A 16,426-nucleotide genomic window follows, 5' to 3' on the forward strand; every position below is an offset into this window, starting at 1 on the left:
CTGTCCAGCAGTCTTTGCGAGCCAGAGGTAAAAATTAAACTTTGGTAAGCTTACAGGAGACATTTATCTGTACATCCAGTGATCAGTTTACTAGAAACAGTTTTTAAGAATGAAGTATGTGCCTGCAGTTTGTCTATTCGTTTATCTTAACAGTAATCCCCACCCTTAAATGTCTTTCAATGTTAACTTGAGCAAAAAGTCAAAAGCTTCGCAGTAATGTCTTGCCACTCTTTTCCCTCCCTCCCTCCAGCTTCTCTTGGTCCCCATTAGTCATAGTTACGGCCAAGCTCAGCAGCCCAGACACCAGGGTGGAGCCTTGCCTCCCTCCCCTCGAAGAACCGTAGGGCCCGTGAGGCCTGGGCAGGGCCCGGGCTCTGTTGGAGTTCCCAGGGCTGCGGACTCTGTCGGAACCACCGCACGTACTACCTCGCTCGAGTGGTTTTGTTTCCACTATATACTGTCCAAATATAGACCCTTATTACTGAACAGGGAATACAGTATATACAACGTGGGCTACAGAGAGGTGACGCACTAGCTCCCTTCTGCGTGCGCAGAGCCTTGCGGTGCTGTGCCTCTCTGTCCACGGGAGCTGATGTGGTCCTGGCCTGGCTGGGGCTCTGGGCTGGCTCTGACTTTGAACTTGAATCCCCTCCGACCAGCAAGAGTTTCCAAAGACACCAGCACTGGGATTCTGGCACGTGAACATTGAGTGCTGGAGTGACACCGTGTCCTGTGTGCAAGTGGTTCCTAAGTGCTCGTGTCATTCGGAACGCAGTTAAACACTCGGGGCGGGGGTTAATCTGTTTGATTTTAATTCAGTTAAGTTGTATTCCCCACCTGGTCAGATAGGATCAGACGTTTCCCAGAGCATACGATCCAGACCATATAGACTGTGCTGTCCTACCCACAGCCACGTGGCTGAGCGCTGAAATGTGGCCATCAGCACTGCGTGTGCCGTCACTCAAACTCAGGAATTCCCAGGCTTACTGTGAGGGAAGGAATGTAAAAACATTTCATTTGTCATTTTTTTATTATTGATTATTTGTTGAAATTATAATATTTTTAATATTATCCTGGGTTAAATAAAACATTCAAATTAATTTCACCTATTGCTATTGCTTTTTACTTTTTTGACGTGGCTGCTAGAAAATTTGGAATTACTAGTACACACGTAGGTGGCATTACCTTTTCATTGGGCGGCCCTGGTCTGGACTCTTTTTCTTGGCGCTGCAGAAGGAGGTGCCCACGCTGACCACGGTCACGCCGCTTCCGCCAGCCAGCTCCTGGCTGTGGGTTAAAATAAAAGGCAGGTGAATTCGGGCTTTTTTCAGCTCATCAAATCTTGGAAATACTAAAAATACAGTGGTAAAATTCACTATACCCCTAGTAACTTATTTTTTTACTTAATCTAATTGCATATCATAATTTCCTCACAATTAATATTTTTATCAATGAAATAGATTTAATAAAAAGCATAAAATTCTTATATTTTTCTCCATTTGTGGGAGTATTAATTTTCTTACTTGATTTTTTTTTAGTTTGGAAGGAATTTGAGGTCCTCTTTTTGATTACCATTTTGGTTCTACGGCTTAACGTGTGCTAAGGACAGGACAGCCAGCCTGTCACCTGCAGACACCCAGAGGAGATCAAGCCAGTGCCCTCGCCCAGGGAGCCTGCCTGTGACTTGTAACCACATGTTCGTTTTGAAGTCCATACAAAGCTGAGAAGGAAACATGATTCACGAGCCAGTTCTTTCACATTAAATGTTTTAGGGTTGGAGAGTTTTTCTTTTCAGTACATTCTCTGACTTGATAATGAAAGCTGGGAAAGAGCAAACAGTGCCCAGAATGTAATGAACATAACACGTAATTGTGTGATTGACAGGCTTCTTTATGACTGAGGGCCTCCTCTGTAGCATGTTTGTTCTCATGACCCTTAAATTAGATTACACGACTCATTGTTTTGTGTGATTGACATTCTTACAAAAATTATTCCCCCACCCTTACCTTTAGGTTTCTATGGATCAGGTTGAAAGACTCGATACCATTAAGATGCCAGTTCTCCCCAAATTAACACAATTGCAGTCAGAATCCCAGCAGACTTTTTTTTTTTTTTTTTTTTTTTTTTTTTAGAAATTGATGAGCTGGTTCTAAAATTCATATGGTAATACAGAGGACCTAAAATAGCCAAATTAATGCCAATAAAAGAATAAGGTTGGAAGATTACCACTCCCCAATTTCAAGACTTATAGTTTTGTATGGATCAATTGAAACCCCCTCCCAATCTCAATCTATCTAGATGAAATATTTTTAGTGCAGTCTCTTAGGTATAATATTTGATATGATAGACCATTCTTAACTTGAAAATGTTTACAGTCCTATTCCTGAAATTCTCAAAAACACTGTTGTTAAAGCAAAGAGAAGATCCCGAGATTCAGGGGGAAAATGTATGTGGGTGATTTGGATACCAAATTGACATAAGAAGCTTTAGCTAAAAATGACTCAAGTGCTGGCTCGGCGTGACACGTGAGGCAAATGACAGCATTGTAGGAGGAAGGGGGGGTGGGTTCTAAGGCAGTGGAAGGTAACTGGTTGGAATATTGTGGAGGAAGTCAACTGTATGCTTACCTGTCAGACCATATTTGCATTTCTTTTGAGGAACTTGTATAATTCTATATAGAGCATCCTAAGAAAACTAGTAAATTTCATGTGAATGACATTTCTACCAGAGACATTTAAAATGTTTACAATTCTCATTTTAACAGTCGGTCGGGAGAAAAGCAGTGCCAGCCATGCAAATCAGGAAGGTGTAGAAAGACGGAAGGTGGGAAGTGCAGGTATTCTTTACTCAATCTATAGAGTATTAAGGCCTTTCTGTTGAGGAAAAGAAGTGACATGAAGTATTTTCCCTGTCATTCCAGCTTGTGATGGTGAAGACCAAGGAATCTGGTCCCTTAAGAAATTTTTATTAGTTCTGCCCTCATTTGAGGAGTAAAGCCATGCACAGTCTGTGCGCCCAGCCCTGGTGCTCTGTGACCACTCACTGTGTAAATGCAGGCCCTCAGCTCTGCCATATGCTGAGGAGCAGGCCGTGTCCTCCAGCTGCACCCATAGCAGGATGTCATGGTCATGTCTCTCCGTCTGTCTGTCTGTTCTGTGTGTCTTGTATGTTCTATCCACAATCAGCATGTCCGCCAGCACGTCCCCTCCACCAAGCATTACTCACCTCGGTGACCATCTGCATGGAGCCCCATGCTCTCCTGCTCCTGTTCCTCTGACCTTTTCCCCGGTGGTTTGTGCAGTTATTCTCTGCTTTACACATCAATTTACCAAGCCTGCGCGGAGCGGCCCGCTGCGCCAGCACGCCTCTGCCCTTTCCTTGCAGAAGCCCGGGTCTGCGTTCCCCGTTTGCATCTGCTGCTCCAGCGCCAAGGTGTTTGCTGGTGCCTCTTTCTCTGGAATGCCTGTCAGCAGTCAGGAATACTTCAAGTATATAAAGTCTTGGTTTTGTTTGGCTTGGCTTTGCGTTCTTTTACAGCTCACCCTGAAGTGGACATAAAACTCAGGGCAGAATTTCCCTCTGAGTTTCCCATGGGTCGAAGGCAAATCCGCTTCACAAACAAAAGCACTCTTACAAGTACTGTGACTGCGGCAGGCGGGTGCCCCTCTGTCTCTGACGTGGGTGGCTTTCCTGAGCCATCTTACACCAGTTTCCAGGAGAAACCAAAACGCCTTCCTTTACCATGAATGAATATTAATATTCATATAACATTTTAGAAATCATCTAAAATGATGTCACACAAAATTCTTTCTAAACTCTGACAGTATTGCTGTTCCCGTAGATAAATTTGCAAAGAGCCCTGAGACACGTTAGCTCTGCAAAAAATGGGAACGTTTCATGTATGACTTTTGCAGGTCCTTGAACTTTTCATTAAAGTTAAGTATACTTTACAGGCTATACTGTAAGGTATCTGGAAACTAATGAGAAGTTGTACCGTTATATTCTTTTTGTTGTCAAATTATTGACTTAACATATATTTTCTCTGGTAGACACTTGTTCACCTTTGCCAGGTGACTTATCCTCTGTACGCAATGTCTTCTTTTTGATGGAGACATTAGGTAGGAAGGAAGGCTTGGTTCAGGCTCAGGTTTCTGACCAACAGTCCTCTGCATGTACATGGTGATCGGATGAGTTAGATGGTTTATTGTCATGTTTCCCAAATACTGCTGTTAACGCAGTGGCCGTGGGCTTGACCAAACTGGCAGATTGGCAAAATAGAGGTATTGAGTAATCTGTGCAAACCTATACATTTTAAAAGACAAAACACAGTTGTGTGCACACCATCCTTCACACTGGTCCTGGGATTATTTTTAATAGACGTGGCATTTTGGGGCAGTTGCCACAAGAGGAAATACTTGCCTCTTTGCCTGTCCTTCAGAGTGCAGAGGGGCCCTGGGTGTGTGGGGACAGTGTGGTTTGTAGTCAGCGCCCCTGCGTTTGTGATTACAGGCACAGAAGGACCTGAAGAAGGACCGGGCTCTGGTGCGCCGCAAGTCCGAGCTGCCTCAGGACCTCCACACCAAGAACGCCTTGGAGGCTCACTGCAGAGCCGACGACCTGCTGTCCCAGGACGGCCGCTAGCCGCCCGCCTGCCGGCTCGGTCCTGGATTCTGTAGAAAACACATACTTTTGTGCCATACAAATCAGTTACACTCAGAGTCAGAGCTTTCTTCGCCCCCGTCCTGTAGGCAGTAACGCACTCCGTCCCCAGCTCGAGATTAGGAGTTCAAACAATGGTGACTCAGACCCAGGCAGAGCCGGCCACGGTGTCCCCGCCACGGTCCCAAATATGACAGCGAACCAAAATCAGAGCTAAGGCAGCACCCTGGTCATCACCTTCACCTTCTACCCAGATGGAATTGGTGATTGTTTAAAATAAATAGTTAAAAGAGTATCAATGTTTTTCGAATCAAAGAAACACTTAAAAAAATTGCATATTTTTAAGACTTAACAACCTTTGAAGTTGTTTCCATGTGATTGTTTACACCAGCAATGTCTTTCTGTTTTTGATGTGTGTTTTTTTCAATTTCATTGAAATGATTTTTTGCTGTCATTGTTCTAACACAGGAAAAGTGACAATCCTCAGCCGCTGTTTCTTCCTGAGGTGTCCTTCACTTTGAGCAGCGACATGTACATCATGTCTGACTTCTTTCATGTATTTCTAAAGCCATATTTGCCCGTCGGTGGTCTGGCACCAGGACTCCAGGAGTAAGCTCATAGGAGAAGTTGGTTTTACAAAGAGCTCTTTCTGCCTCGCTTGGCTAGAATTGGGATTTTTAAAACGATGTGTTCATTTTTGGGTTTGCAGATTTTCTTTTTCTGTCCTTACACGTTGTTGCCCTTTAGCAAGGCTCTTGAATTAATAAAATTAGAGTCTCTAAGAATTCCACACTTGATAGAAGGCTAGAATGAGAACATTTGAGTTAAGCCAGTTCTTGGCCGGATGCATCCTGCAGCTGCCTTTGGGCAAACAGCAACACCGTGCACGCGGGCCGCTGGCGTGACACTCATCAGTGTGTGACGAGGCTCTGAGAGCCGAGAGGGCGGGACAGGAGGATGGCTTCGGGTGAATCCCTGTGTTGAAACGAGCACACATTATATGCACTTCTGAGGAAAGTACCGTGTCTGAGTTTTCATCAAATGCTGCTATATATTTCCCAGACTTCCTTGCATGTGTTGAGCTTCTCGTTTTCGATGGAATAGCACGAGGAAAATTCTTTAAACTTAGTGCTTTGTATGTTTTATTTCTCTCAGGGTGGCCAGTATCTTGACTTATTTATCTGCTTGAAAGCTATTTGAGATGTGTACTGCTCTCCTAAACAAGTGATGATTCGAGGGTGTTTTTGTCTCCAGCATAAGATTATATAACTAATGTTAAATGTCTTTATGCATAAAAGATGCAACGTGGCTTCTTTTAGGATCTGTCTTCTATTCGAGGTCTTGGTATCCACTCAAACATTGTAAAAGCAGACTATCGTTCCCTGCCACTTAAGTCCACAGACTATGTATGTCCCGTGTCTTGGGGGGAGGGGACTCCCTGTGTGGAGCACACGTGCTGGATTCAGAGTGCCCAGCCGCGAGTGGAAAGCCCGCTGCGTGAGCAGACACACTTCCTGAGAAACTTGACAAGCATCTATCCATTTTACCATTATGAAATTTGCAATTAAAAAAAGATTAGATGCCTTCTCCTTTTGAGGGAAAAAGGGTGCTTTTTATTGTATAAAGCAGCATCTTCTGTATTTTGATATACCATTGTTTGAACTTCCGTCTTTGGCTGACAGATGCTCAGATAGCCTTGATTTTGGATGTTCAGTGTGTTTGTGAGAGAGCTTTCTGGAAGACTCTTTTGCCCTAAAAAAATAGCAACATTTCAATGTTTGGGTGATTGTGTAAAGCTCAAAGAACATCTTTTGTCTAGGTTTTATTTCTGCTCTTTATTGAAGACAAACATTCACCAAAAAAGGGAAAAAGCGTTTTGAGAGAAACTAATTTTCTTTGACAAGAGTATTATTTAATATTTTGGCCTATTAAAGTTTTCCTAGTTAGTATTCAGATGCCCTGTGCTAATTGTTCAACTTATATATTATTATATAGATACATTGTTTATTCTGTACCAACTGATTTCAAAAGTACTACATTGAAAATAAACTGGTGACTGTTTTTCTTCATAAAGTTCTGCGTTTGGCATCTTCACTCTTTCCCAGATGTACATCAGAAATGTCACTATTCCGAGTGTCTTTTTAGTGTGGCTGTAGTATGGCTTCCTTTTAATATTGTACATACATTGTATCTTTGTTTTATGGTAATAATAAAAATGTAGACTTCATATTTTGTACAAAATGTCCTATGTACAGAATAAAAAAGTTCATAGAAACAGCAAAAATAGGTAAGTGGCACAATTATTTTTCTTTAGAAAATATCTGTAACTTTATGCTTTAGTGAAATGTTAAGTACCTACATATTTTTTAACATTTTGTAACTCAAAACTTTTTGTTTTGACATTGTTTATGAAGAGAAACTTCATACACTTGCCATTTAATATGCTCTTTTATCTAATTTTTAAAAACTCTAAAAATGGTGTATTATATGGACTAAATAAAGAACATGTGAATTTTAATGCTCATCATGAAACTAAATGTAGCCATGGTGTTGGGCCAGCTGCTTCTGACCATCATCGAGTCACTGCCAGGGTCGGGCGGCCTAGCCCCGGACACTGGCTGAAGGTGGGCAGGCATCGCTGGCGCAGCTCCTGGCTGGTGCCTGCTGTGCGGCCCACGATGGCAGGTCCTGCCCCAGCGTTCTGTAAACTCATTTTCACTTCTCCTCGGGCAGAAGTAGAGGTGTTTTCATACCGACCACCTCTCTTTCAGCCAAATGTGAATTGGAACACAGTTTGTGGAAATGATCACGTTTAAAATGATTCTTGAAGCGTCTTGGAAATAAGAGTAGACTCACTGAGGATAGGAATGTGGGGACTTAGGAGACCCGCCTCCTGTGTGGTGGAGCTCACTGTCCTCACCGAGGCTGTTGCTGAGAAGCCGCGAGAGGAGGCCGGGGATGGAGGAGGCTTCACCTCCCCAGTGCGCCTGATGGCCATTCCAGCAGGTGGTGTGCGCTGTGCTCCTTAGTGGCCTCATCTACCAGGCGGGGTCTGTGACTCCTCCCAGTGGGAGAGGTCACGCTGGGAGCTGGGGTGCAGTAGAGACCGCCCCGGGCGGCAGGCGGGTGGCCCGGGACCTCCCTGAGGGTCTGTGGCCTGAACGTCTGGTAACCCTGTGGAGGAGTTTGGGAACCACACAGTCCCCGCCTCCACCCCGGAGCAGCTCCCAAAACACTGTTTCCTCCGTGCAGCGTCCTCGTCTCCCATCTTGGATTGGAGGAAGCCAAAGTGTTTAGCAACTTCTTCAGCTCAAGAAGAATTCTCCAGAGAACTTAAAATAGACGCAAGCTGCGGGTTAAGTCCAGCTTCTTGCTGTACTTGCTTCACAGTAGCAAGAGGCCTCAAAGCAAAGTTGAACTGGCCTTGTGTCTCCCTCCATGAAGATTGGTCTGACACTCAACAGTAACGACAATAACCGATTCCTTGCCACCACCTTTATGCCACAAGCTGGTGTAGGTGCCTCATTTTCCTGTGTTGGTTAATTCTCACAACGCGTTGACAAGTGAGGAAACTGAGGCACACAAGGATTAAGTCACTTTCCCAAGGTCACACAAGCACTGAATGCAGCCAGGTTTACACCCAGAGCATTTTAGGGCAAGGCCATGAACATGTGGGGCCCCAGGATCGCCAGAGAAGCCTGCAGTGTCGGGTGGCCATGAACACGGGGGGGCTTCTGACCTAGAACTAGAACCTCCGACACCATCTAGTCCAGTGGCTGCACTCACTTCAGAAGCTGTTTTTATGTCAATTACATTCTGTAATATTTTACTTAAAAAAAAAAAAACATATACCAAATTTCAACTTTGGAGACCAGCAACTCATTGGCTTCTGTTTTCATTTAACTGTTACTAATAGGAACCTATAAATTTTTCAAAAATTCAGCTCCTATTTGTTTAATAGATGAGTGGTTTATATAAGATCCATTGGGGGGGGGCAGAATGGGTTTCACTACCACAAAATTTAAAATCCACTAAGATAACACTTTTTTAGAGAAAGAAGTAGTTCCGAAGGGTGAAGAGACGAGTGTTCCCCCCACTCTGGCGTGCTGGCTCATGTTTTTCTGCTTTTTCCAAAAGCTTTATGTAAATTCTATAGACTGGGAGTGGGGAGGGGAGTAAAGAAACTAACTCATCTTTTCTGTCCAAAGCTTTTCCTGATCACATCCGGGAAAGTAGGGTGAGCCACGAGCTGGGACACGCTCCCACTCCGTAGGCATCTAGGATAGTCGGGTTGGCTCGGACATGCTGGTAAGTGTAGTGTCTCAACATACACACCCTGAAGTGATTACTACAATAAGTTTAGTTCCATAATTACCATAAAAGTTAGTTCCTGCAATAAAGCAGCCAGTAGCAGGCACTTTGGGTAACTCAGCAGTCGGGATGGAACGAGAGCAACGTGGACTGTGAGTGACTTTACCCCAGACTCAGGAGTTCCCATGGACCCCCTGGAATTATATCTGTATATCTTTTCTGCAGGAATAGCTTTTATCAAATGGGTATGTACCAGAAATTTTGCCACACACACACACACACACCATGATCCACACGCACGCACAATTAGAATACGGACTTGAGTTAGGGCGGATCCTCGCATTAAATTGTGATATCAAGAAGTCTGGTCTCACCCTAGCTGCTTTGGCTCAGGCGATAGAGTGTAAGCCTGCGGACTGAAGGGTCCCAAGTTCGATTCGGGTCAAGGACACATGCCCAGGTTTCAGGCTCAATCCCCAGTAGGTGGCGTGCAGGAGGCAGCCAATCAATGATTCTCTCTGATCTTTGATGTTTCTATCTCCCTCTTCCTCTCTGAAATCCATAAAAATATATATTTTTTTAAAAGGCTGAACTCTCAGCTGTGGTACCTTCATTAGAGTCTTCATTTCTGTCTCCAAAATGTGTCTTGTAGAATTGGCCTGAGTTAGGTGTCAAGGTCAGGGCACCAGGCCAGTGACCCTTTCCTCAGGGATCTTCTGGAGCCCCAAGTTCCCCAGACAGGTGAGTGGAGCCAGGGGCACCTGTTCATCACACACTTGTTTAGAGGGTGTTTAGACCTTATTGAAAAGGGCTCTTCCATCCAAAGTTACCCGGAGCAAGCATTATCACCAGAGAGGGAAGACCAGAGGGAGGCCAGCTCCTGAACAGAAACGGGGCCTTGCAAACCCCCATGTTGGGCAGGGGTCAGCCTGGACGTTGCCACAGACCCACACAATCCAGGCTGACCCCCGCCCCATCCCGCCACGGCCATATCACTGTCTGGTCTTGAGCTGAAAGCAAATAATACACCAAGTATGATTACTGAATGAATTGTTTTAATGCTTTTTCTCAGTGTTGTCAAAGTCCAGGTGATTCTAGAGTGAAAGTTCCTGCAAGGAAATCTAGAGGTTGCTTCTTCCAGAACTGATTATGAGTTTCAAGACTGGAACAAAAAGCCTGCTGATAGAATGAAACCAGTGAAGCCCAAACACTGGCGTGATGGGCAGAGGAGAGAAGCAGGCTTTCCAGGTGCTCTAGGGATGTCAGTGGGAAGGGGGCTGCCTAGTTCAGGGTGCCCCCAAGGCCACCCTCAGGTTCAGTAATTCCCTAGGAAGCACAGAAGTGAGCACAGCTGTTACACCTGTGGCTGCGATGCAGGAGAGGGAAAGGATGCACAGGGCAGGGTCATGGTGACCGAGACCAGGCTCAGAGCTTCCAGTTGTCCTCTCCCTGCGGAGTGTTGTCATCCAGGGAAGCACACCACAGCCCTAGTGTCCGCAGTTTTATTGGAGGTCAGTCACATTTACATGGCTGACCTTAGTGTCCAGCCCCTCCAAAAGGTGAGCTGATATTGTGCAGCCCAAGACCCAGTGGGTAAATCCCACTGTTGGCATTGACTCTCCAACATGGCCCCAGGTACACAGACACTCCTATCGGGTTCAGGGGCAACCTGCCAGAAGCTGGGAGCAAAGGGTGGCCCTCTCTGTGCAGAGTGAGTCCTTCACTGTCTAGCAACGTAGAACAGTGCCTGGGCTCGTGTGGTTCACTAGGCTCCAGTATCTGGCGCTGTGCCCGACTCCCTCACCCCAAACACATAGGCTCAATCAGTATTTGATGGAAGGACGAATGAATGAGCATTCCCGACCGAAAAGCACGACCCCGGCAGGGAGGCGTGCAATCAAGTTGCGTGCAGGTAATAGCAAGTATTCCTGCAGGAGTACATTGAGCCGAGTGCAGAGAGTAATTGGGAGAAAAAACGTTAGCATATTCTCCTCGGTCTAATAAGCACGTCTTTGAACACCTGTGCCAGGCCCTGCGCTGACAAAGCACACAGACCTCGCGGGGCCCCGATAGTCCTGTGGGGGTTCTCAGCATGAGTCTCATGGAAGCCTCTCCCACCCCAAATCCACAACTGCACCTACACACCCTATTCTGCATATAATCTGAAGGGGAGTCACAGCCCCCGGAAGCCCAGCCAAGGACCGCGGCTTAAATACCCCTAGTCTGGCAGCAACAAGAGCAAGCAAGCGAGTGCTTGGAAGGCAAGCCAGCCCACGACAGGACATGAGGAAGGAACCGAAGGTTTCAGAAGCCGCGGGGACAGGGGCCTGGAGGCAGGAAAGGTCGGCGGTGGGAGGCCCTTGCGTCCACGTTATGAAACTTGTCCCAATTTTCCATGCAATGGGAAGCCGAACCAAGGTTTCAGGACGAGAAGCGCCATTAACTCAAGGCCGACTCAGAAAGATGACGCAAGCGGCGCGCGAGACGGTGCCAATACGCGCTGCCTCACCCCTGCCCGGTGCATTGTGGGGCTTAGAGTCACCAGCCGGGCCTCGGATCTCGCGAGCGAGCGAGATTCACGCGGATGACAGCATTGGGCCGGGAGGGGCTATGTTTCCCCCTCCCCGGAGCAAAGTCCCGCCCCCTGGCTGGGATGGGCCAATCCTAAGGCTTCCCAGTCCTAGCCTTGGCGATTGGTCCGAGCGCTCACATGACCGAACGGGACACGTGACCACGGTGGCGGCTTGCTTGAAACCGGTTACTATCTGTGGCGGGAGGGGGCTGGAGAGACAAAGACCCCAAAGCGGGGCTCGGGACGGTGAAGCTCGCGGCTGCCTCCGGTTCCGGCTTCCGCACGCGGCCGTCTGCAGGGCGGGTTCGTTCACTTACAAAGTAAGAAGCCCGCCCTCTGCGTCTGGACCTCGGTTCCCTCGGCTGTGCCGTGGACACAGTGTTGCCCGAAGAACAAGGTGGCCCGAGGCCTCCGTGAGGCAAGGTGCGTGGAAATGCACTGCCGAGTGTGAAGCGGGGACCCCGCGCCAGCTGCTCAGAAAGCCGACCGTGAACCAGGTTGTTGCGCAAGGCAGAGCCCCTGCCCTCGGCTGACTTCAGCGACCCATTGTAGATAGGTACGTGGCGGTCCTGCACCCTCTGGGTGAGGGCCACTTGCCTTTTGTTACCTTAACTAAATCTACGTCAGCAGTGAGGGTTCAGTAGCGTCCGCGAGGCCCAGAGACTGGGAAGACTTTGCTGAGGCTGCACAGCCTGGGAGTGGAGGAGCCAGGATTAGACCTGCTCACCCCGCACACCGTCCGCCACTTTGCACCCTGAAAAGTGAGGGTGGGCAAACCAACTGGGAGCACACACGCCCTCTTTTCGTTCAGAGTCACCCAGGCCCCGAGGACATACCTTTTCCCTACTGCTTCCTGTTCAAAATTTGGTTGCTGGAGGATGGAGCCAACAGCTTCCCAGTCTCCCCTCCCCACCGGGCAGAACTGCCTGGTGTCTTGAGCCCATTACAGCGGGGGCAGTTGGGTGTCAGGCAGCTCCTGGAAAAGAAGGGGAAGGAGGGAGGAGCCTGGAAGCCAGAAGTGGAAAGCGGGGGGGGGGGGGGGGGGGTGGGAAATGGGACAAGGTCCAAAGAAAAACAATCACCACAGCTTGGTTCATTCAATTCAACGAGTGCCTATTAAACACCTTTCTAGGCACTGCAGATCTAGCTAAACAAGAGAAGTAGAAATCCCTGCCCTCAGAGAACTTACTGCTAGTGCAGGAAAAAGACAATAGACAAGGTCAACAATATTCATACTATGTTAGAAGTGGTAAGTGCTATTGGGGAAAAACTAAAACTGGGGAGAGAGATGGGGAAGGTCTAGGAGGTGGGGACAAATTTACATAAGGGGCAGGTGAGGCCTTACTGAGAGTTACTTTGAAGGAAGTGAGGGAAGAGCATTCAGGCAGAAAAGCACAGCACATGCAAGGGCCCTGGGGTAGGAGGGAGCCTGCAGTGGAATGGGCGTTTGAATAGTAGGAGATAGTCAAAGATACAACTGGTGGCCAGGAAAAGATTTGGAATTTAATTCTCAGTCAGATAAGGCCTTTGTAGGATTGTGAGACAGCGTCCCCACCACCATCCCCTGCAGCCTCTTTGCTGTGCTATTCTTCTTTTTTTTTTTGAAAAATTTTTAAAAATATATCTTATTGATTTTTTACAGAGAGGAAGGGAGAGGGATAGAGAGTTAGAAACATTGATGAGAGAAAAACTTCGATCAGCTGCCTCCTGCACACCCCCTACTGAGGATGTGCCCGCAACCAAGGTACATGCCCTTGACCGGAATCGAACCTGGGACCCTTCAGTCCGCAGGCCAACGCTCTATTCACTGAGCCAAACCGATTAGGGCTGCTGTGCTATTCTTAACCAAGCTAGATACATCCCAGGGCAGGAAGGCAGTATGCGCTCTCCTCCCCAAACCTCACTGGCATCTCTGTCATCTTCACCCAGAGAAAGGGAGCAGCCCCAGCTCATGACCCAGCCTCCAGCCCTCTTCCTTCCACTTTGGTTCTCCCATTCCTGATCCCCACCCCACCCTGTGGCATCTTCATGGGGAAAACCTGGCCCTGACTGGTACGTCGTCACAGCCCAGGTCTCTGCGCTGCAGGCTTCTACACAGAGTTCCCTAGGTGCTGAGATGGCCAGTGGGGATGAAATCACAGCACTGTGTGTCCTAGTGGAGCTGCTGCACACAGGTGTGTTTTCACTGCACACAGAGGGGCCTGCAGCTTTCCAGACTGGGCACAGCCAGTTCGGAACTCCCTCTCCCCAAGTCCCAAAGCTACCTGCCAGCCCCATCAGCCCCTCAGCATGTCTGGTCCTGAGGTTCCTGATCTGGCAAGTTCCTCATCAAGGGACAGAAGATGAAATCTTACCACCTGCACCTGCAACTTCTGCTACAGTTGTCAGAGGCACCCAGCACATGAAGCTGTTGGCAGGTCTCGCATTTAATGACAAGACTATATGCCACTTCAGCCCTGGCTAGTGTGGCTCAGTTGATTGAGCATCGTCCCATACACCAAAAGGTTGCCAGTTTGATTCCTGGAGTCAGCATATAACCAGGTTTCAGGTTCGATCCCCAATTGGTAACCGATGGATGTTACTCTTTCACATTGATGTTCTTTCTCTCTCTCTCTCTCAAATCAATAAAAACATATTTTGGGGGGGAAAAGCCTATATGCTGCTTCAGTATAAAAGTGAGTCAGATGCTGCATTCCAGCACTGAAACCAGTGTGTTGCCATTGCTCACACGAGGGATTTGCCGAAAGTTTATCTTTGTGCCACATCAGAGGCATGGGTGTTGGGCCCACTGGTCAGTGGAGGACTTGCCAATGGAAGTCTGAGACAACTCCATTTTCTGGCAGATGGAGTCTTGGTTCCCTTCCATCCGCAGTCCTGAAGCTTCCGTGGTTCAGGAGTCGGGGTGCTGGTCAAGTTACTAAGCTCTGTCTGGGACACCGTACTTCCATCCTCTAGGTCTGCTGTGGTAAGCTACCCCACACCGGGTGGCTCAAACAGTCCAACTTCCTCTCACAGCCCTGGAGGCTTGACCTCTGACATCCAGGTGTCGGCAGGGCCGGCTCCTTTGGAGACAGAACCTGTTCCAGGCGCCAGCCCCTGGCGTTGCCAGCAACCTTGGTGTCCTTGGCCGGTAGTGCTCTTTCTTCCCGTGTAGGCCTGTGTGTCGGGGACCACATTTCCATCTTATAAGAACACCAGTCAGAGACATGGAAGCATGCAACAGACTGACAGATTTCAGAGGGAAAGGTTAACCAAAGAACTGACATGCATATATGCATAACCCCTGGACAGACAATAGTGCAGTGAAGGTCTGGGGAGAGGGCGGGAGCGAGGAAAGGATCAAGGGGGGCGAGGGATGGGGAGACATCTGTAATACTTCCAACAATAAAGATATATTAAAAAAAAAAAAAGAACGCCAGTCATTGTATTTAGGTCCTGCACTAAATGTAATGACATCTTCATTACATCTGCAAAAACCCCTTTTATAAATAAGGTCACATTCACAGATACCAATGAAGCATAGTAATTCCTCCTTTGGAAAACTGCTGTTTGAACTACTCTGTTATTCTTAGTCTATTATTCTGTAGGTCAACTCTGTTATTTTTAGGTAGTCCCTTATTCAGTAAAATAACTTTTAGTTTAAATAATAAAAAAATATAAAAACTTAGGTGTCTAACCTTGCAAGCTAGCCATCTGATATAACAGGCTAATACTGGTACTAATAATAATTCCCATATTCTTATGCCAAGTATTGGTTCATTATGTATTCAAGGTTACAAACTGTAACAATAACCTACACAGAGCTCTTTGTGAAATCTGCAGATAAAGAAGCTCAAAAGGTATAAATACGGGAAACTTCCTCTCTGTCGGGGCTCACAAATTTGGAAAACACCTCCCTCTGGGCCTGCGCGAATAAAGACTCCTAATTAATTGGCTCATCAAGGCGTCTCGTATCTATCTCGCTGATTTACGACACAACACCAGGTGTTAGGACTTCAACATTTTGGGGGACACCATTCAGTCCACAACATGTGACATCCCAAACCCCCAGCTGTCCAATGCAGTGACTTCATGAAGGTGCATCGAGAACTTTGTACGTGTCTCCTCTTCTCAGTCTTGAGGAATGAAGGGGTGCATTGTGGCTGCCACTGCAGCAATGGATGGTGATAAACTGCAAAGGCCTGGGAAGGATTAGACGGGGATGTAATGCATGTGCCACGGGGTGCTTAGTGCAAGTCTGTAATATAGAAATAAGCCGGACCGTTTCTTTATCAATTGGCTTTGATGTGTTTATCTGTAACGGTTGCTGAATAATCTGCTCATCTTTAAAGTTCTATCCTTTTAGAATTACTCTGCAATTCACCTGGACAGGAGTACTCTGTTTACTCCTGACCCAAAGATTTATTCCACCCCCACAGCGAGCAGGACACGGGTTCAAGCAGGGACACATGCAAGATTTGGTGTGAATCAGGGGCCGTCCTGGACTGCATGGAATCACATTCCGGCTGGGGGTGCCGACCAGGAACAAGAAGCACACGTGCGTGTCGCACCAGGAAACATGCTCGGGAGGAAAACGGAGCGATGAGTAAAGGGGAGAGCGGCAAGGGCGTTACTTTGGAGAAGGCGGTCACAGAGGTCCCTTCTGAAGTGTCACACTTGAGCAGAGCTGTGACTTAGAAAAGGGGCCAGCCAGCCCATTAGGACCCTGGAGGAAGAGCATTCTGGAAAGAGGAAAAGACCCTCAGGCTGAGGTGTACCTTCTGTCATTGGTGGCAACAGGAGGTCGGCAAGCCCAGGGGACAGAAATGGGAGATGGGTCTGAGGGAGAGCCAAGGGCCAGGTCACTCAGGGCCCACGTGGGCAAGCCAAGGACGTCTTTCCCTC

At 47.4% G+C, this 16,426-nt stretch overlaps 1 protein-coding gene and 1 long non-coding RNA gene across 9 annotated transcripts in view; one reads left to right on the plus strand and one right to left on the minus strand.

The window, feature by feature from the left end:
* The window catches only part of PPP2R5C (protein phosphatase 2 regulatory subunit B'gamma), a 137,649-nt gene extending 130,763 nt beyond the window's left edge, over positions 1-6,886 (plus strand). For 6 of the 8 annotated variants that reach the window (XM_054715779.1, XM_054715782.1, XM_054715783.1 and 3 more), the window contains one exon: positions 4,510-6,886. In XM_054715779.1, coding sequence (XP_054571754.1) covers positions 4,510-4,641 — 132 coding nt within the window. In that variant the 3' untranslated portion in view covers positions 4,642-6,886. Of the gene's footprint in view, positions 1-2,764; positions 2,837-4,509 lie in introns of all 8 variants that reach the window. The other 2 variants (XM_054715781.1, XM_054715780.1) reach the window with 2 other exon arrangements.
* LOC129149094 (uncharacterized) lies at positions 865-11,933 on the minus strand. Its single transcript, XR_008556037.1, has 3 exons — positions 11,860-11,933; positions 1,186-1,287; positions 865-986 (listed from the first exon to the last, which is right to left on the minus strand). It is a non-coding gene; the product is annotated as an uncharacterized LOC129149094 (long non-coding RNA).
* Positions 11,934-16,426: the final 4,493 nt, after the last annotated feature.

Source organism: Eptesicus fuscus, chromosome 5 (genome assembly GCF_027574615.1).
Source record: "Eptesicus fuscus isolate TK198812 chromosome 5, DD_ASM_mEF_20220401, whole genome shotgun sequence".
Classification (NCBI taxonomy): domain Eukaryota; kingdom Metazoa; phylum Chordata; class Mammalia; order Chiroptera; family Vespertilionidae; genus Eptesicus; species Eptesicus fuscus.